General features: G+C 46.7%; 1 protein-coding gene and 1 long non-coding RNA gene across 3 annotated transcripts; both read right to left on the reverse strand.

Moving 5' to 3' along the window:
* Positions 1–3504: 3504 nt before the first annotated feature.
* On the reverse strand, positions 3505–19673 carry KARS1 (lysyl-tRNA synthetase 1). 2 transcript variants are annotated; one of them, XM_008257634.4, is made up of 15 exons: positions 19516–19650; positions 17087–17263; positions 14561–14720; positions 13629–13794; positions 10701–10794; positions 10167–10353; positions 9932–10057; positions 8257–8376; positions 6723–6885; positions 6446–6619; positions 6225–6310; positions 5861–5946; positions 5127–5253; positions 4339–4482; positions 3505–3783 (listed from the first exon to the last, which is right to left on the reverse strand). In XM_008257634.4, the coding sequence occupies exons 2-15, from the start codon at positions 17227–17229 to the stop codon at positions 3685–3687; spliced, it is 1875 nt and encodes a 624-aa protein (XP_008255856.1). In that variant the 5' UTR covers positions 17230–17263; positions 19516–19650; the 3' UTR covers positions 3505–3684. The 2 variants fall into 2 exon arrangements, with proteins under 2 accessions (XP_008255856.1, XP_002711778.1); XM_002711732.5 differs by lacking the exon at positions 17087–17263 and having other exon boundaries at positions 19516–19673.
* Positions 17812–19509, reverse strand: LOC138846578 (uncharacterized). Its single transcript, XR_011384101.1, has 2 exons — positions 18819–19509; positions 17812–18572 (listed from the first exon to the last, which is right to left on the reverse strand). It is a non-coding gene; the product is annotated as an uncharacterized lncRNA (long non-coding RNA).
* Positions 19674–19675: the final 2 nt, after the last annotated feature.

The following is a 19675-nucleotide window of genomic DNA, read 5'->3' on the forward strand; positions in this document are numbered from 1 at the left end:
GGGCGCGCGCAGTGCACGCCGGCCCTTGTAGTCTTCGGTGGGGGCGGAGCCAAGGCCGCGGTACTGGATCCGAGTCTGGGATCCTCTTGGTGGTGTATTTTGCGATGCTCACAACAGGCTGAGGGGCCGCCTGTCGGGTTAGAGGTAGTTTCAAATGGAATGATGTATCTAGTAACACTACTCTGAACTTTCGAAACAGTGCCGCACAATAGAAATAATAAGTCATTTTGTAATTTAAAAATTTCTGGTAACCCAAAAGATGTTCAAAAGAAATACGTGAAATTAATTTTGCTCATTTATTTTACTTAGACATATATATATATATACATAAAAATCTCATTTCAACGTGTAACCAGTGTTTTAAGAAATACTGAGGTATTTTACATTGTTTTTTTCTATCCTGTGTTTAAGACATCTGGTGTATATTTTACATCTGGATTCAGATCAGCCACATTTCAAGCCGTCAATCGCCACATGTAGCTACTGTGGCAGAAGCACAGGAGTAATGCCTTCAGATTTCCAGGAATGGGTGGTATAGCACTCTGGGATAGTTCTGGAAACTCCACTCATCAGCAGTTGTTCACCTCAATTGCTAAAGAAGAGACAGTTCAGTTTTCTTATTATCTCCCAAAAGTTAAGAGGAGACAGAGTAAAGTTCTTAACTCCATCCTTCTCGTTATTACAGAGGAAAAGGGCCGTGGCCCTACTCCAAGGTTAAAGATCTGCTTGCTCCTCATTCCTGGTCCTCCCAAGTCTGTCTCTGAAAAGGCAGAACAGATTTTCCACGTGCTGGTTCACTCCCCAAATGCCCACAACAGCCAGAGCTTGGTTAGCCTGAAGCCAGGAGCCAGCAGCTCCATCCAGGTCTCCCACATGGGTGGCAGGAACCCAGGTACTGAGACGTCTCCTGCTCCCTAGGGTGCCCATAGCAGGAAGCCGGGTTGGAAGCAGGACTCTGTCCTAGGCAGGAATCCCAAGCAGTGCTTTAACCCACTGTTAAGGATTAGCATCCTCCATCCACAACAGAATCCCTCCTCGGTGCTAACACTGATCCTGGTGACGTAGGCATGAGGGTATGATGGTCCAGGGTTCCTTATCTCAGGACTGGTTCTACTATCAATCCATGTCATTTCCCATCCCTAACCCTCACACCACCACTCATTACCAAGTCCTGTATGTTTTACTTCCCATCTCTTGAACCCATCTACTCCTATGGCAGCTAGCTAATTCAAGCCACTTTGACCCATGTTGAACTGATTGCTACTTTCATCTTTTCTTTCCTAACTCCACTTCCTCTCACAGCAGACTTTTTTTTCTAAAAGATTTATTTATTTGAAAGGCAGAGAGTTACAGGGATGCAGAGGCAGAGAAAGAAAGAGTCAGTCTTCTGTCTGGTATTCACTCCCCAGAAGGAAGTGGAGCAGCCAGGACTCGAACCAGTGTCCATATGGGATGCCGGCACTGCAGGCAGTAGCTTTACCTGTTAGGACACAGCATCAGCCCCAGACAGCAATTTTCAAATGACAAGATAATCCGTCCGCTTAAATTCAAGGGCTTCCCAGCACTTTTCTCTGCAAGCTTGGGAACATGTCTGATTCCGTTCATTCCAGTAGAGCATGGCAAATTATGAGCCTTCAATATTTTGAGGAAATAATGAGGACTTTATCATCCTTCCTTCTAACTTTCTTTTTTTTTTTTTGACAGGCAGAGTTAGACAGTGAGAGAGAGACAGAGAGAAAGGTCTTCCATTGGTTCTCCCAAATGGCTGCCATGGCTGGCGCGCGCTGCGCTGATCCGAAGCCAGGAGCCAGGTGCTTCCTCCTGGTCTCCCATGCGGGTGCAGGACCCAAGCACTTGGGCCATCCTCCACTGCACTCCCGGGCCACAGCAGAGAGCTGGCCTGGAAGAGGGGCAACCAGGACAGAATCCGCTGCCCTGACCGGGACTAGAACCCGGTGTGCCGGCGCCGCAGGCAGATGATTACCCAAGTGAGCCGCGGCGCCAGCCCTTCTTTCATTCTACTTTCATTCCTTTTTCTTGCCAAACCCGGCATAGAAGTTGTAAATGCAGTTCCTCGATCCCCAACCTACTTAAGGAGAAATAGCTGCCTTTTCTCTCTGGCCTCCTACTCAACAGATCTTCAGATCATGTGTGACCCCATCCATTTCCACTTTCCCAGTGGTCTCCACTGACATTACTGCCTGAAGTCCAGGCCCTCATCTGGTCTTGACCTTCTACCCTTTCCTTTGGGGAGATGATTCCTCCACCTTAGTCACCGCTACCTTGCAGAAGTGTGCTATATGAAGTGTTTCTTCATCTCCTGATTAATACCAGGCTCAGTCCGTGTCCCACCCGCCCCCTCACCGCCATCAAGTAGCTCCCAGTTAGGTGACTCAGCAGGTTCAGATCATTTTGCATTACACAAGTGGAAGCCTGTTGTGTGAGAGGTGGCAACTCCCACACGGGGTGCTTGCAGAGGTTTGGCTGAGGTGCAAAGGGTAAGTTCTTTGTTGTGACTCATTTGAATAAAAGTCCCCCCCCCCACCCCGCCGCCTGAGTCTGGAAATAGGGGCTCCATTACAACAGGACCTCAGCCGCAACCTGTCACACTCTGAGCCCTGTTCAACTGAGGTGCAATATCATGAGAAAACTTGACTTACCACTCCATATTCTATTGTACATATTATTATTTCCACCTGGATGTCTCAACAAGCATGGGAAGTATGTCCAAAACAAAATTCTCAGCCTTTCCTCTCAAATATATTCTTGTTTTTCCATCAGTAAATGGCACCTCTGGCTTTCCAGCTGCACAGGCCCAAAACCTTGGAATCACTCCCCCACCCCCGCCCAACTCATATTCCATGACCAAGTTCTGTTGCCCTTAGGGACATAGGCAATCCAACCACTTACAATCACTTCCACCGCTACCGCCCCAGCCAAGCCATCTCCCCAGCCCACCTGGTCTCCGGTTTCACTCCTGTCCTCCACGTACTAACTAGAATAATTACTTAAAACAAAAACAAAATCACTTCTTCTGCTTAAAATCCTCCAGTGGCTTCACTCACTGTCAAACACCCCTCTGTGTGAGCCCAGTCCATCACTGACCATCACTCACTTGGCTTCAGTCATCCCAACCCTTTATTGTTCCTCCAAAATGTGGTCCTCTACTTGGGTCACCCTTTTCCCACACACTCCCTGGCTGTCTCCAGTCTGCCACTTAAATGTCCCCTCACAGAGGTCTTCCCACTACTGCAGTTACACCAGCGCTTGTCCCATCCACCCTGGCCCCAGACCTGGCTCTACTTTTCTTAGAATACCAACAGAGTATGTACTGACTTGTTTCTTTTCTTCACCTCCCTACTCAACTCCAAAGAAAGAATGTGCATCGCATGAAAGCAGTGACTTGGGTTTTTGTTCTCTGCTGTGTCCCCCACTTCTTAGAACATCTGCACAAAGCAGATATTAATAGGCTAGCAATCAGGGAAAAAGCGGATATTCCAAAGGTAAACAGAAGAGACAAACGGTTTATTTGGTAACAAGGAGTAAAAAGGAATTCTGAATTCCTCTTCTCTCTTCTGGTGCCAGCTGAACTGTGGAACGATGGATGGCAGCGCACAGGAATTCCTTGCTGTTTCGCAGAAATGCAAAGATGCCTGAGTTGTTCTGTTTGTAGTTTATTATTTTCTAGACAGATGTACCAACTGGGCTGCTTTCTAGGGTATCAGTGGCTGCTACACTCTCCTTCTTGTCTTCAGGTTTCATGGCAGGAAACAGAAGCACTTCCTGCGGAGATAAGAACGCATCTGTAGCGAAGTACTCAGCACATTTTCATAGCAACCCACCCATTGCTTTTGCCTCTGTTGTTACCACCCAAACCCACAGTCTGTACATCCTGGCTGTAAAGGCAGCTGGTGTTCTTTCATTTCGACTTAGTCCCTTCCCAAGTATAGAGGATGGAAAAGAACAGCACACAGTGGTGTCTGGGGCACTGTATTAAAACAATGAATAACCCTTGCTCCACTGAAACTGGATGTCCTGACTCATAAAAATGGGGTAACAAGAGTTGCCACATCTCATGGGGCTGACTTAAGTTAAAGAAGACAATGCATGTGGAAAGTTTAGCACTTCCTAGATCCTCAAGAAATGCAATCAGTTCACAGTCTCCAAGCCTAGACAGGAGTCAGACACCACACCAACGCTTGTCCCGTGAGGTGGTGTGTTACTCCTGTGCCCATTCCTCTGCAAGCCCAAAGCCCTTTATTTGCCAGGCTGCGAATGCCCCACCTCCAGCACAGCGCAACTTCAGGGCGGTGTGCACTGTGGGGGGCTGCTGTGTACCTTGATGTTATTGGAGTCTGTCAGAAACATGGTGAGGCGGTCGATGCCCATGCCCCAGCCAGCAGTGGGGGGCAGTCCGTACTCCAGGGCAGTGCAGAAGTTTTCATCTATGAACATGGCCTCATCGTCACCGGCAGCCTTGGCCTAAAAGAGCAAAGAGAAGCAAAGCATTCTTCCAGGACATCCGTGTCCAAGAGAACACACTGAGTGCTCATTACCCCAGGCAGCCTGACACTTGGCACTTGCTGAGACAGGCCATCTCTTTCAGAGACATGCAAAGTCAGGACTGATAAAAACTATCTCAGAACACACACAAATTTCTAACACCTTCGACGTAGGGGTCTGGGACCCCAGTTAGCCTGATTCTCAGAGACTCTATGCCAGTTCCCAAGAGTTTCTCTCCCCTTCCCTCAAAGCAATCATCATGGCAGTGATAGTGTAGGTGTCATGTGGACTTTGTCGTCTTCATTTATCTTTATCTGCCTCTCATCCTCAAGCCACCGATAACGAACCATCTATGAAAAACAACAGGCAAATGTACTTTCAAGGCAGTGCTGTGTCCCCCACGCAGATAATTATAACTAAGCTCTCTTGTACTGTATGGTTAAAACCAGTCAAGACCTTCATCCTGAAATGTGATGTTCTCCAGCAAAGCCTATGGCTTTATCTTTTACTCCCATGGACATCACAAGAATGTGCAGGTGACAGAGACCAGAGTTAAGGCTGGCATTTCCTGGTGAGCAGGTACAGGGATTAAATCCACGCTTTGGCTCTCTGCCCTTCCCTACCTTGGCCTGTTCCTCAAAAAGCTGCCGCTGCCGCATAGGGTCATTCAGTTCAGTGTAGGCATTGCATACTTCCTTCTTCATGACAAACAGCTCAAAGCGCTCAGTCAGACCCTCCTTAGAGCGGTGCCTACAGGAAACACAAGAGGAGGCCGATTATACAGGCCCCTGATATCTAACATCTGGTATAAGGACTCCTGAATGCGAATGGACTCAGAAGTTTTACAGACTGCAACCTGAAGCCAGCATGCACTGTAAGCACCAAATCCTCTGATGTTATATTGAGGAAACAGACAAGAGACCAGACACACACCAGGAGGACTCAATTATTTTCCCAACAAGCAGTGTGGTAGACCATTACATTGAGCCACACTTCACTCCTCTCACACGGCCTCTAGGCTGGCCAAATGACACAGTATGGCCAACGGGATACAACTGGAGGCTTTCTAAGTGTTGCGCACTGAGGCTAGGTCTTTTGAGAGCTTTCTCTGGGAACCCAACCGCCATGCTGAAAGGAATCCCAGGCTATGCTGCCAGAGCCGCTCTGTGAAGAGGCCTTAGGACACAAGACCTCATGTGAAGAGGATCAACGCACTCCAGCAGAGCTCCCAGTTGACAAGAGCCACCTGAATTACCCCAGACAGCACCACAGGAAGCACAAAGGTTACTCTTCTCAAACAGAAGCTGTTTTAAACCACTAAGTTTTGGGGTAACTGAGACACCATGCTTTATCTTACCATTTAGCCAGAGGGCTCATGATCTGCGGGTGATCACAGATGAATGTGGGATTGATGCACGTCACTTCCAGGAATTCCCCGACAAGCTTAATGAAAAGGCACAGCAGAGGCAGGCATCAGCTTCCACCCAGATGGATGGATCACAGCCTTTCAAAGCTGGAAAGGCTTAGCTGAGACAGTGTACTTGAAAGGTTTGTCAGGGTTTACTATGACGTTCAAAGTTTGTTCACTGCTTTGTTCCTCTTTAGCGTTTTCCTATGAAACTGCAGAAACAACTGCTCCCGAGTGGGGCCCATTTTCCTAGGGGGTAGGGGACTGGTGAGCACTGCATGAGGACATGCATGGTAAGGGCACAGCCTCTCACCTTATCAAGGAGCCTGGCTGTGGTCCGAGGCGGAGGACACTCAACAGCTTTTGCCACACAGATATCATCAAGAATTTTGCGAGTTTCTGCAATACAAAAGTACAAGTTAGGACTTAAACATCACACTAGCTCAGTAAAATGTACATAAAGAGAATAGTTTCCATGAACTCTAGCTCTGACCCAAATTTGAAAACCGTGATGGCGGGGACTTGTCACACTACCTTCTGTTTCATAGAGGTGAGTTTCTGGCAGCTTCATCCCCAGGGCTTTCTCAAGCTCCTCTATCATGCTGATTCTCCGGAAGGGTGGGGTGAAGTCAATCTCATAGGCTTGGCCTTCCGGGCCATCTGGGTGGTAGGTGACTGTGTACCCACCTGTGACATGCTTCACCATCCCTGGGAGACAACCAGCATTTAATGGACACAGAGCACAGGAAATTCTCTGAAAGCCGCACACGAGTCCTCCAGACAAGTGTGAAAGACCAAGAAAGGAAGTCACCTGAAATCATCTTCTCCGTGATCTCCATGAGGTCATGGTAGTCTGCGTAGGCCATGTAGAACTCACAGGTGGTGAACTCAGGATTGTGAGTCAAATCAATCCCTTCATTCCGGAACTGGCGCCCAATTTCATAAACCCGGTCAATGCCACCGACCACCAGCATCTAACGACAACAGATGGTGATGGCTATGGTTATGGCAGCTAGTCTTACCAGCTCTGGGACGTTTCTGTCCAGATGCCCTAAATAAGTTTTCACAGTTCAGGCATGCTTTCAGGTCAGCTCAGAGTGGTTCTCTGTCCCCCTTTCCTGGCTGCCCAGGACTTCTGAATGCTCTTAGTAAGTCTTGGGTGTTCCCCACCTTCTAAATCTCAGAGCTCTGAGACTTCAACTGGGAAGTTACTGAGAGACTTAAGTACTGCATTGGATTTGTTCTGGCAAAGGAGGACAGCATTATGTGGCCTTTTAGAGGTAGTTGTTGCAAATATCCCACTAGCAGTGACCTGTCCATAGAGCCAGGATTAAGAGCTGTGCTGCTTAGTGGAAAAGATACTGGAATCTCCACAAGAACAGTCCAGTGATACGACTCAGAATCCTTTCTATTTGTGTAGTCTCCAAGCCCAACACACTGCTTACTCTGGTTTGGATGTCATGTGCGGGATGCCTAGTCCCCAGGGTGACAACAATGGGAGGTGGTGGGACCTTTAAAGTGGAGCCTGCTGGAGCAAGGTAATTTCATCAATGGCAGTGCTACCTTCAGAAAAGATTCACCGTGGACCACAGTTAGTTCCAGCAAGAGGGCAAGACTGAAGAAAAGGGCAAGACGGGCCTCTTCCTGCTTTCTGGCTTCCAGTCTTGCATGTGATTTTTCTCTCAAGTGCTCTCACCATGATGTCATCTGCTATGATGCAATGCAGCAGAGACTGAACAAATGGAGCCACCTGATCTTGGATTATCAGCCTCCCAAATGGGGAGGTAAATAAACCTCTTTTCTTTTAAAGATCCCAACCTCAAGTATTTTATTTCAGCAATGGAAAATGATCTAACACTTTGGTTCTCCAGAAATTGAGAGCTTCCTCATGTAGCTGGATAAATGTTTGCTTAAACAAGTTATAACCAGTTCTGTTGTCTGCAACTAAGAATCTTGAATGACAGTCTTCACGATATTTACTTTGGTGATTTGAAGATACGCCTTCACAGTGATTTGATCTGATACGTAGATACTTATTTTGAACTTTCAGAGAGGTAAGTTCTTTCTTTTACAAAAGACTAAAATCAGATGTAATCCAAATTGAGGAGTTCTAGCAGAACTAAGTTACGAGTACCTCTATACCCGAGAAAGGTAACCCCTTGCCCTCTGCCCTGCAATGTTCTATTGGTCTTGCAGAGAAATTCTGTGTTAACACTCACAAACCTGAAGAATCAGAATACTCTTGGCTATTTTACTCTCACTGCTATTTCTTGCTGCACCTGTCTAGCCAGTGGTTTTCCAGCCTTCTGCTTTTTTAAAGGAACAGGTGTCCTATTATTGATTACCTTGTGGTAGAGTTCTGGAGCAATTCTCATATACAAGTTCATGTCCAGCTCATTGTGGTAAGTGATGAAAGGCTTGGCCACAGCTCCCCCTGGGATGATGTTCATCATGGGAGTTTCAATCTAAAAAGGACATGGAGAAATGTTTAGTCCTCAGACAAGCAAAGACTCTGGGGACACCTCTCAGGCTTTACAGGTAACACAGTCCAAGCTTGTTACATCCTTAAGTAAAACGAAGTTCAATGATAATGTGCAAGTACCCGACTAAAACAGACTGCTTCTGTGAACACCAAACACCCCTAACATGCTACCATACTCTCACAAGCTGACAATGGGATGACTCCAAATGGATACAGCTTTCTTTTGGGTATAATTTATTGTAATATTTATTAAAAGCTCAAATGATTATATATTTTGACTTAGTTTTTAAATTTTTAAAGATTTATCTTATTTATTTTAAGGCAAAATGACAGAAAATGGGAAAGACTGAGAGAAAGAGATCTTCCATCTGATGGTTTAATCCACAAATGGCTGTAATGGCCTGGAGTAGGCCAGCCTGAAGCCAGGAGCCAGGAACTCTGTTTTGGTCTCCCACAAGGATAGCAGCAGCCCAAGTATTGGGCCATCACTCACTGCTTTTCCAGGCACGTTAGACAGGAGCTGGATTAAAAGCAAATCAAATGGAACTCAAACCAGTGCTCTGATATGGGATGCCTGTATCACAAACTACAACTTAACCCACTATGCTACAAAGTCGGTCCCAGGTTTTGTACTTCTAGAAGATGTTCGCTGGAACACTATCATAGAAGAAAATCAGCAACAAATAGAACTATCATTAGGGGAAACAAATCATGCAGTATTAAGAAGCCAAAACATGTATACACATGTACTCCACGTGGAACATAAGCATGCACATATGCACAGTAGGATGTAAAGAAGGACACACATCAAACTTGACTCTGGGAAGGGAAGTTAGGTGGCAGAAGTGAAAGGGTATTTTCAGTTTTGCTTTTACTTATTTCTTTAATGTTTGATTTTCTTTCAAATAAATAAATAAATCTTTAAAAATACACATTTAAAATTTAAAGACTTATTTATTTGAAAGTCAGAGCTATGGAGAAAGAGACACATACAGAGAGAGATTCTGTCTACTGGTGAACTCCCTAAATGGCTGCAACAGCCAAGGCTGAGCCAGGCTGAAGCAAGGAGCCAGGAGCTTCTTCCAGGTCTCCCACATGGATGCAGGGGCCCAAACACTTGGACAATCTTCTGCTGCTTTTTCCCAGGCCATCAGCACGGAGCTGGGTGGGAAGTGGAGCAGCCGGGACACATAAATCAGCACTGATATGGGATGTCAGCATCACAGGTGGTGGCTTTACCCACTATGCCATGACGTCAGCCCCTAAAGATATTTTTTAATGCTACAAAAATAAGCAAAATAATTTGATGATACATTGAATGTGGCATCATTGGCGTGTAGATGGCCCCATACCTTGTACATTACAGTGAAGTCAGGGTCTGATATTTTAATCAGTGCCCTAATAAAGACATTGGCAAGAAAGAGGACAGTCTCAGGAGGGAAACAGACACAAGATATGTCTCAGAAAACGAAGGGAAGGGACAGTAAGCAAAGCAGAGCAGGGCAGCTAGTAATGCCAAGGAAGGAATTCTCCGTCACCTCCAGGAACCCCAGTTCATCCAAGAAACTTCTTATATATGTGATGATCTTCGAGCGGATGATAAATTTCTGCCTCACAAAGTCATTCAGGATCAGGTCCAAGTATCTCTGACGATACCGTGTTTCCTAAACCAAAAGCAGATGGGAGAGATCACTGCTATGTTTGATTCAACGGTGTGACAAAAACAAAGGGGCTGCATCCTGGTGCCTCAGCGAGGAGGCCATGAGCGCTTACCTTGTCTTTGAGGCCGAAATGAAGATGAGGTAACATATGCAAGCAAGGAGAAAGCAGTGTGATCTCGTGGGGGATGATGCTCAGCTCGCCCTTCTTGGTTTTCCCTGGATTTCCCTGGACTCCAATTATGTCTCCTCGACGCAGTTTGTTATTGATACGAGTAAATTCTTCTTCTGACTTATAATTCCTGAAAAGACAGGATGTTCCATATAAAACAGTTCCAGTTAATAATGATCACCAGTTTTCTCTGGAACCCTCAATCAACTACTACTACCTAGTTAATGTGACCCTGAGAAGACTCTCACATTCAGGGGCAACTGTTAGAAGGATCATCTTTCAATTTTTATTTTCTTTACTACCATACAATTTAGAACAGTCATTACTTTCTAGGTAAGAGATGGCCTTTTTGTCACCCTCTCAGCCGGACTCAACCATGTTCCCCTCCTTCTTACCCTAACCTGCAAACACCAGTGGGAAAATAAGACAACATCAGCCTCTGTCCCCAGCTGTGTAACTGGGTATTGTTCTACAAACCTGGAATTGGCCATGACTTGCAACTTGACCCCCTCTCCTCGAAGGTCATAGAAGATGAGTTTTCCCCCAGATGCTCTTTTGGCATGGATCCTACCTATCAAAAGAACAGCAAAAATACTGACTGACAAGCAGTATTTTTTTTCTTTTTTTTTGGTCAGTGTAGAAAATAAAACAGAATAATCTAACTGTTGCCTGGCGTGTAAGTCTTGCCTTTTTCTTCACGGCAATGATCCTCACTCAAACCACCTTTTAAAATTTTTTTGTTAAGATTTATTTATTTGAAAGAGTTACAGAGAGAGGGAGAGATGGGTGCGGGCAAGTATTTTCCATCTGCTGGTTCACTCCCCAAATGGCCCCAAGAGCCAAGCCGAAGCCAGGAGCCGGGAGCTTCTTCCAGGTCTCCCACATGGGTGTAGAGGCCCCAGCACTTGGGCCATAGCAGGGAGCTGGACCAGAGGTGTGGCAGCCTAGACTTGAACTGGCCGTGCCACAGTGCTGGCCCCTTAAATCAGTTAAAGATGTGCAGGAAGATCTGGCTTTAACGATGTTCACTGGATTCCCGAGGATGACTATGCTGATGGTGGCACCACTTTTGAATCCATGAATCCTCACATGATAAACAGATAGTACAACTGGATAGGCAAAGTAAAAACTGACAAATTTACATGGACAAAATTCACAGCAAAATTATGTGGGAAGACATTCCCAAGAACCGTCAAATGTAATGCTGAGGCAATCCCCCAAGAGCCACACGAGTTCCACATGGGGAAGAAGCAGGGGGAACGAGGCAGGAGGAGGATGGAGGGTAGCAGCTGGACCTGGGAGGGAATGCACCATTTCTATGTAGGGCAGGGTTGTATCAGTGAAGTACATAGGGATGCAGCAGTGTGCTCACAACACTCTCCAACCTTAACAGCCAGGCTCCCTTTTAGGGCCAGGCTCTGCAAAATTGAACACCACAAGGAAAACAGAGACAAGGGAAAGAAGAGGCCCAATAAAAGGGAAGGGAAAGAGTCAGGAAACTTCAGAAAGCAAGTGGCTCCACCTGAACACTTTGCAAAAACAAAAGAGGAAACTCAGTGAGGTTGGAAAAGCTATCTAAATCATGCTTCTTTTCAACATAAAGAAAAGCTAATTTTGTATAAAAACAAGCAACATAAAAGCACTGCAATCAAGTACCATAGAAAGTTATTATTTAAAAAAAAAGAAATAAAAATCACATCCCCACTATCAAAATGAACACACTTAAGAAAGACTGGCTCACAAAAACAAAACGAAAGTCTTGCTGTCGCAAGGGGCTGAAAGATATGAGCAACAGGAGCATGCATTTGGGGTGGTGGTTAGGACACAGCTAGGGATGCCAACATCCCGTACTGAAGTCCCTGAGTTTGAGTCCCAGTTAATCCTAGTCTACTTCTGATCCAGAGTCTTGCTAATAAGCACCCAGGTGATGGCTACAAGTACCTAGGTCCCTGCTACCTACATGAAAAACCCAGATTGAGTTCTGGGGTCCTGGTTTCAGTCTGGCCAGTCCTGGCTATTGTGGGCATTTGGGGAGTAAACCCACCAGTGGGAGATAAAAAAGATTCAACATATGGATAATGAGTCCTCAAAGAAATGCAAAATAAGAAAACAAGTGCGGGGCCAGTGTTGTGGTACCAGCAGGTTAACACACCCCCCTGGCATCCCATATGGGCAGTGGTTTGTATCCTAGCTGCTCCATTTTTGAACCATTTCCCTGCTAATGTTCCTGGAAAGGAGCAGAAGGCCCAAGGTTTGAGGCCCTACACCCATGTGGGAGACCCAGATGGAGTTTCAGGCTCCTGCTTTTGGCCTGGTCCAGCCCTAGCCTTTGTAGCCATCTGGGGAATGAATTAGCAGATGGAAGATTTCTCTCTGTATCTCCTCTCTGCAGTTCTCTCTTTCAAATAAATAAAAATTAAAAAGCAAGGAAGGAAGGAAGGAAGGAAGCAAGGAAGAAAGAGATTTAAAAAAAAAAAAAAAAAAAAAAAGAACCACAAAACTCTGTTTGTGAAAAATTTTCCAAAAAAGGAAAAATTTATGGGGTGGGAGTCACGGTGCCATGGTTACACTGCTGCCTGAGATGCCTGAGTCCTGTACTGGAGCGCTGGTTCAACTCCCCAGTACTCTGCTTCTGGATCCAGCTTCCAGCCGTGAACACTGCCCAAGTACTTGGGTCCCTGACACCCACTTGGGAGATCTCAGAGGAAGTTCTGCACTCCTGGCTTGAGCCTGGCCCAGCCCTGGCTATTGCTGGCATTTGAAGAGTGAACCAGCATATGGAAGATCTCTCTCTCTCTCTGTACATCACTCTTTCAAGTAAGAAATCTTTATAAGATTCAAAAATATTTAAGGGGCACACCATGTATCTGAGAATAATGAACTAGAATGACTAACATAAGATGTATTTTACTAAGACTAATGGACTTTAAAAAGAAGAAGGAACTCTGGGTATTCAGATGTTGGCAGAGGTCATAGGATTATGGAGAACTAAACTGTTTCTTTGAATGTTCTAAATTTCCTACTACTGATTGATTTAGTATTATTGGGATGAGGAGATAGGAAAAAGATGTAGCTTTTTTAATTAAGGAAAAGAAGACCCCACACAAGATACTGTAACTCCAAAACAATCACGTTCCAGAAACAGTCTCAGTGCAAAGCATTCCTACGCCAGGGACTAGAATTCCCAGGAGTCTGAGGCCATGGTTCCTACCGAGGAGAAGTCCTCATAAACCGTGAACGGGCAGCAGCTGCCCTCGGAGTGCCCCGATCCAGCTGCCTTCCTCTGGAATGTGATCCCACGCCTCAGGGTGGCTCTACTTCCTTCTCTGAATACAACCTTCCTTACGCTGCTCAAGAGGCCCGACCGCTGAAAGAACTCAACAAACTGCCAGGGACGAGTCCTACCTGCCACCTTTAAGGTGATGTCAGTCAGATGGTCTCCAGGCTGCAGGTGACTGTATTCTTCGATGAAGTGAGTGAGCGAGATGTCTACATGGAACTTGTGTGGGTATGGGTCTTCCCCGTTGACCTTCAGCTGGTGAACTGCCTGACTGCGGATCTTGTAGTATTGCTGTTCAAGAAAGAAGCCATGAGAAGCTGAATCTGGTCAGACCCACAGCCCATCTGGCAGAGTGCTGTCTTCCTCCTCAGAGCGTGCCACCGATGCACTCAACTATCCTTTAACCAAGCACTCTGCATGGCTGAAATCACTGGATTGAATATGGAGTGAGAAGTGGGCTTAAAATATGCAGGGTGGCCACATCTGCAGCTGGAAATGAAGGTTAAAATTCCAAAATGCAAGATTCAACAAAAATTAAAAAAAGAGCTCTGCCTAAAAATAAGTTTAATTGGTCTCGGCTTCCATTTCTGGAGATCTTATCTGCATGGTGAGTCACTTATCTCCTTAACTATTCTTTTACCCCTGGCCACATATCAGACTTTTCAACAATGCAGACCCATGGAGGAGGTAATCCGATGCAACTTCTCAACAGAAGGGTGGGATGAAGCAAGCGGGAGAGGCAAAAGTGGACTTGGCCTATGGAAATTTTATTTTATCGACTAAAGCAAACCAAGTCCATCTTTAGGGCAACTCTTGGACTTTCTCGGGGTCACTACAAGAAAGATTAACTAGTCACTTGGGGGTACTGGATTCTCCCAGATGCCCCAAGTGGCAGGCCCTCTCTTACCATGGCAATGCCCAGGACCCGGAGCCCGTTCCAGCTCCTATTTACTTTCTTAATCACCGGTCCCTCCTACCGTATGGTTCCAAGGAATCGGCCATGGCCTCATCAAAAGCTTTGCTTACATCCAGCCACGCCAGGGCCCAGAGGACTCACGTTTGGGTCCAGGCTCTCCTCCTCGGCACCCACACCATTGTCAGTGGCATGGTTGGCGACAGCAGCAGTGGCCTGGCTTAGCTGTTTCTCACTGAGCTCTTTTTGCTTGGCCTCCTTCTCCGCCACTTTCTTCTCAGCTTTGAGGCGTCGCTTTAGCTCACTGTTGGGAAGACGAAAGCAGTGAATGCCACAGCTACCTGAGGTCACGTCTCAAACCACCAACACCTGAGGGAGATGCTCAGCCTCACACTTGACCTCCACACCCCCACTCCATCTCTTAACCACTCGACTCTACATGAGGGAGACAACGGGAAAAACAACTTTAGAACAAAGATGCCGAAGCACATTCTCATTCTTCTGCTTTCCAGTCTCAGGTTCTGGCAACTAACTAAGGCAAAAATGCAACAAGGCAAAGGAAATCCCACACGGTCGTTTACAGGTTTTCTAGAAAACCAGGAAGGTAAGCTTTCCGTGGCTAGGGAGTTCCTTGAGGGCAGGGATTAAATCTGAGTTGTCTGGCACCCCCCGCAGAAGACAGTCCCTATGGTACCAGAGCAACATGTGGTAACATAATATCCCTAGCTCTATCTGCCACCTCTCTGCATCTTGGAGGAATGAGTGGGGGAACAGGGAGGAGCTGGCTCTTCAGGGCTTTGGGATCCAAGCCAACAGCAATCTCTCCAAGAATGACTCTCAGCATTGGTCTCATTTTGTCCCCATGAGCCTGACTCTGGCAAGAGTAGCACACTCATGAGCACCAGTTCAAGACCCAGCTGCTCTACTTCCAATCCAGCTCTCTGCTATGGCCTAGGAAAGCAGAAGATGGCCCAAGTACTTGGGTCCCCGCAACCATGTGAGAGATTGAGGAAGCTCCTAGCTTCAGGTCAGCTCAGCTCTGGCTGTCATGGCCATTTTGGGAGTGAATCAGCAAAGCAAGACCTCTCTGTCTCTCTGCCTTTCAAATAAATAAATCTTAAAAAAAAAAATAATAAGAGTAGCACACTCAAAGCAGCATAATATGGGGACAGTGTTCTGCCTTTATACTCATAGTGCCTGGGACTAAATTCTGACACACCTAACAATTATGTGAACTTGGGGAAGTAACTTAACCTCTTAGCACCTGTAAAACAGAAAGAAATAGACACACCCACCAGCTGCTGCTGTGTGGACTGAGATTATGCTTGTAAGGGTTGACCCTGACCTAGCATTACTTAGCACTCAAATGTGTGCTGTCCTAGGTCTCTCTATCTTACCACTTCACTCTCTGCCCCAGGACAGAAACCATAGTTTTGGACACATTTCTGGTCAAATCCCTCATGATACAAATTCTAGATACTAGTCACCTGAGACTCAAAAACCAAAGCACTTGGGGGCCGATACTGTGGTGTAGCAGGTTAAGGCACCACCTGTAGTGCCAGTATCCCATACAGGCGCTGGTTTGAGTCCTGGCTACTGCACTTCTGATCCGGCTCCCTGCTAATCCACCTGGGAAAGCAGCAGGGAGCAGCCCAAGCGGTTAGGCCCTTGCACCCACATGGGAGACCTGGAGAAAGCTCCTGGTTTCAGCCTGGCCCCGCCCTGGTTATTGTAGCCATTTGGGGAATGAATCAGAAGATGGAAGGCTTCTCTCTCTCTGTCTCTCCCTTTCTCTTGTAAGTCTTTCAAATAAATAAATCTTAAAACAAAACAAAACAAAACAAAACACTTTGAACAGTGTGGTATTTCTCTTAGGATCTGAACTTGCTATCTGAACCTAGAAACAAGAAGAGACTAGGGACAGCTGGACACCCTTATTATTCAAGGAGAATGCACTGATCATCCTTTCAAACCTACAATGGTAACAGAATAGTCCCTAACAGTGCACCATGGTAAAAAAGCTTAAGTCATGCTTGCACGCTGCCTGGCTTTTGTAAACAACCTTCATTCTCAAGATGGGTTCAAAATAACTAAAACAACAATAACAAGGATTTGCACAGATCATTTTTAAATAAGAAAAACTGATTCTGATGGCTTCAATATATAATCTGTTTTGTCACAGTTCTAAAGTCAATCTTTCCAAAAACAGTGTGGTAGCCTATTATGCCGTAATTCAGCTAAGTGGGCACCTAAGGCTGTCTAGGATTAAGGTAAACCTGTTTTCCAACCAGTTAAGGTGTTAGCACTTATCTCCAATCAATCCCAAAGGTAATCCGAAAAGATTTTAGGGATAGCAGCAAGCCTAGAAACCAAATTAACCTCAACAGCCAACACAACCCTAACAAGATACAAAAAGGAAAACAGGATTAGAAATTCCTTATTCAGACAAGGGTTCTGTTCTCAGTACTGTCCCGGAATAACATCCTCAAGTCATCTCAAGACTCTGGAGAGACAATCCGAATTCCTTAAAAAGAAAACGGAAAGGACCTGCAGTAGTGGAGCTTTGTTTCCTTAACAAGCCCGAAGACTCAGCCATGTCTCAACAGATACTGAAGCAAGCACAGGTAGGTTTTTGCTCTTAGAGCATGAAAGAAGGTAACAGGTACCAACCTTCTTTTATCAGAAAGTGGCTTGTCCTTGTGAAGCGCTGAGAACCAAGCAAGTTGACACAGCTGCGGTTCCCTCTGACCCCACTGTGCCCAGGTGTGGCGCAGGGAACCCCTAACAAGCCTTACAGCAGCTTGCGTCAACATGGCAGAACACCCCGGAACTAATGATCACCACCACCTGGCGGAAAACACAGAGACGTGGTGTCAGATCCAGCACTTACAGGTTAGGGGAGGGAGGCCTTGCCTGCACTACCTTTTAGTGTCCTATTTAACTCAAGACCTTTTTACTGACAGCAACCTTATAACACTTGCTGTGCTGCAAATGTTACCTGACAAGGTACCCATTCCTGGCTAGGGAAGAGATGCATAACCAGGGTCATATGTCAACAACTTACAAGCAGAAATGATCTCAACACTGTGGAATATGGTTCTGAAGCCCCAGAAGTGTGTGATTTCTCTCTAGGAGATGAACTACCTGGCCACAAGATGGCAATGGGAAAGCATGTAAGACAAGAGGAAAATGTCACTATTAAATGCAAACTCTAGTGGAAGCTAAAAGCTGCCTACACAAACACACCTGTGAATGGAAGACAAGACTGGAGATCAAGGACGAGGAGGAAAGGAAGACTTCAGACAGAAGCTACGCTCCTTGGTGTACGCACCATGGACAGCAGAAGGCGACCAAATTACCGAGACCCACCTTTCCACAGTGTTCTAGTGAATTGGGGGGGGGGGGGTAACTTTTCATTGGGGAATATGCCATTTGGATAAGCAGCTGATACACTTTTAATCTTGGGGACAATACCAAGTATAAAATCATGCTCACTACAGATTTCAGATCAAGCGAAGTTCCAAGAACAATTAAGAAACAGACGGAAATGTTAATCATAAAAAGTTATTTCGGAATGTCAACAGCAGATTCTCCGAGATACCGTGAGGCGGTACAGAGTGGTCAGTACCTACGGCGCGGGCCGCAGTTACAGATGACTTTAGATCTGCATCAGCGCTACACTCCACTTCAGCCATGCCTTTATTCACCCAGAGCCTCAGTTTAGTAATTGGAAAAACAGACACCAACATTTCTCGTACAAGGTAATCAGTAAGATTACTTAGAAATGTTGTATAGATCTAGTACGTAAAACTTCCTCAAAAAGCGGAGGGGGTTTATAATCTACAAAACAATTTACCTTAAAACTGCACTCCCAAATGGAAACCACGCTTTCAAGGCACAGTGTTAAAATTCAGTTATCGGGGCTTGTGTTTTGGCACAGCAGGTTCCCTGCTGCCTGCAACTTCGGCATCTCACATCAGAGCAGCTCCCTGCTGAGGTGCCCAGGCAGGCAGCGGAAGACGGCCCAACTGCCTGGGCCTCTGCCACCCACCTGAGAGACCTGGAGGCGTTCTGGGCTCCTTGCTTCTAAGTGGCCCAGCCTTGGCTACGGTGGTGATCTGAGGAGTGAGCCAGCAAATGGAAGATCTCTTTCTGTCTTTTGAATAAATAAATCAATCCTTAGAAATAAGCTAAATTTGGTACTGATGAATCAGACCACTCTGGCGAACCTCGTAGTAGACTGCTACCAAACTACAAACCTGGACACTTCTCTAAACTATCTGAAACATAAACACAGGTACACATAAGGAATCCTTTATAAATTCTTATCCAAGGAACCGCTACAGCGATTCCCAAGCAGACTATGCCGCGAGGCCCCAACCCACTAAGGCAGCCGGGATACCTAATAGCTTAATTTCTCGCCTCCGTCCCTGGAAAGGTATTGATTATGGATCATCCTTCCGAGCACAGAGAAGCCACTGCAGGTCATCTTGATTTTGTCACGTTCTCTTGGGCTGGTGAAAAGCGACACACCCAGCAGCGCTAGGGCCGACCTGGCGTCTGCGGCTGAGCAGTCAATCAGACATCGATTATTCGCTCGATAATCACTAATGCCCTGCAGAGCCCATGTGGGCAGACGCCCGACGCCGTTTTAGAGTTAACCCCTCTCTGAACGCGCAGGGTTCAGAACGCCCTTGGTGAGGCCAAGGCAATGATGAAAAGCTAGGCTACGTAACACCTCTCTAGACCTGCTCAGTAATAAAAGACTGCCTTTCTCGGAAAGCAGGAGGGAACGAACGCCAAGCCCTAAGTTTCACTTCCCGGTCACCTCCCGGTTCTCCCGCTAGCTTCTCCTCCGCATTCTCTCGCTCCGGCAGAACCGAGGCTGGGGACCCGCCGGTGTCGGCCCCGGCTCCGCGGCCCCAGGGCATCCCGGGCCATGTAGTTTCCAGCGCGCAGCCACTGCGCCCCAGCATGTGCGCACCCACGAGAGCCCGCGGGACGGCTCCCGGCGCGGTCTCCCGGACAAAAACCTCGAGACCCATCCCAGCCCGCACTCTCCGACCACAAAGGCCTTAGCAACCCGCAGCAATACTTACTTCTTGCTCAGTTTGGGCTCGCCATCCACTTTCACCTCTGCCGCCTGCACCGCGGCCATCTTCCCAGAGGGCCAGACCCCAAAGTGCCGAGCAGAGTGGCGGCGCGACAACTTCCGGGTCAGGGCTCGAGGCCCCGCCCCTTCCGGAGAGAGGGGCGGGG

Source organism: Oryctolagus cuniculus, chromosome 18 (genome assembly GCF_964237555.1).
Source record: "Oryctolagus cuniculus chromosome 18, mOryCun1.1, whole genome shotgun sequence".
Lineage (NCBI taxonomy): Eukaryota > Metazoa > Chordata > Mammalia > Lagomorpha > Leporidae > Oryctolagus > Oryctolagus cuniculus.

Excerpts from the sequence above, each read along its gene's own strand:
- KARS1 (XM_008257634.4), bottom strand. The coding sequence starts at position 17,229 with ATGTTGACGCAAGCTGCTGTAAGGCTTGTTAGGGGTTCCCTGCGCCAC. Across the intron at positions 6,620-6,722 it reads CACGGAGAAGATGATTTCAG|GGATGGTGAAGCATGTCACA; the intron begins GTGACTTCCTTT and ends GTTGTCTCCCAG. Across the intron at positions 5,947-6,224 it reads CAGCCAGGCTCCTTGATAAG|CTTGTCGGGGAATTCCTGGA; the intron begins GTGAGAGGCTGT and ends CTTTTCATTAAG.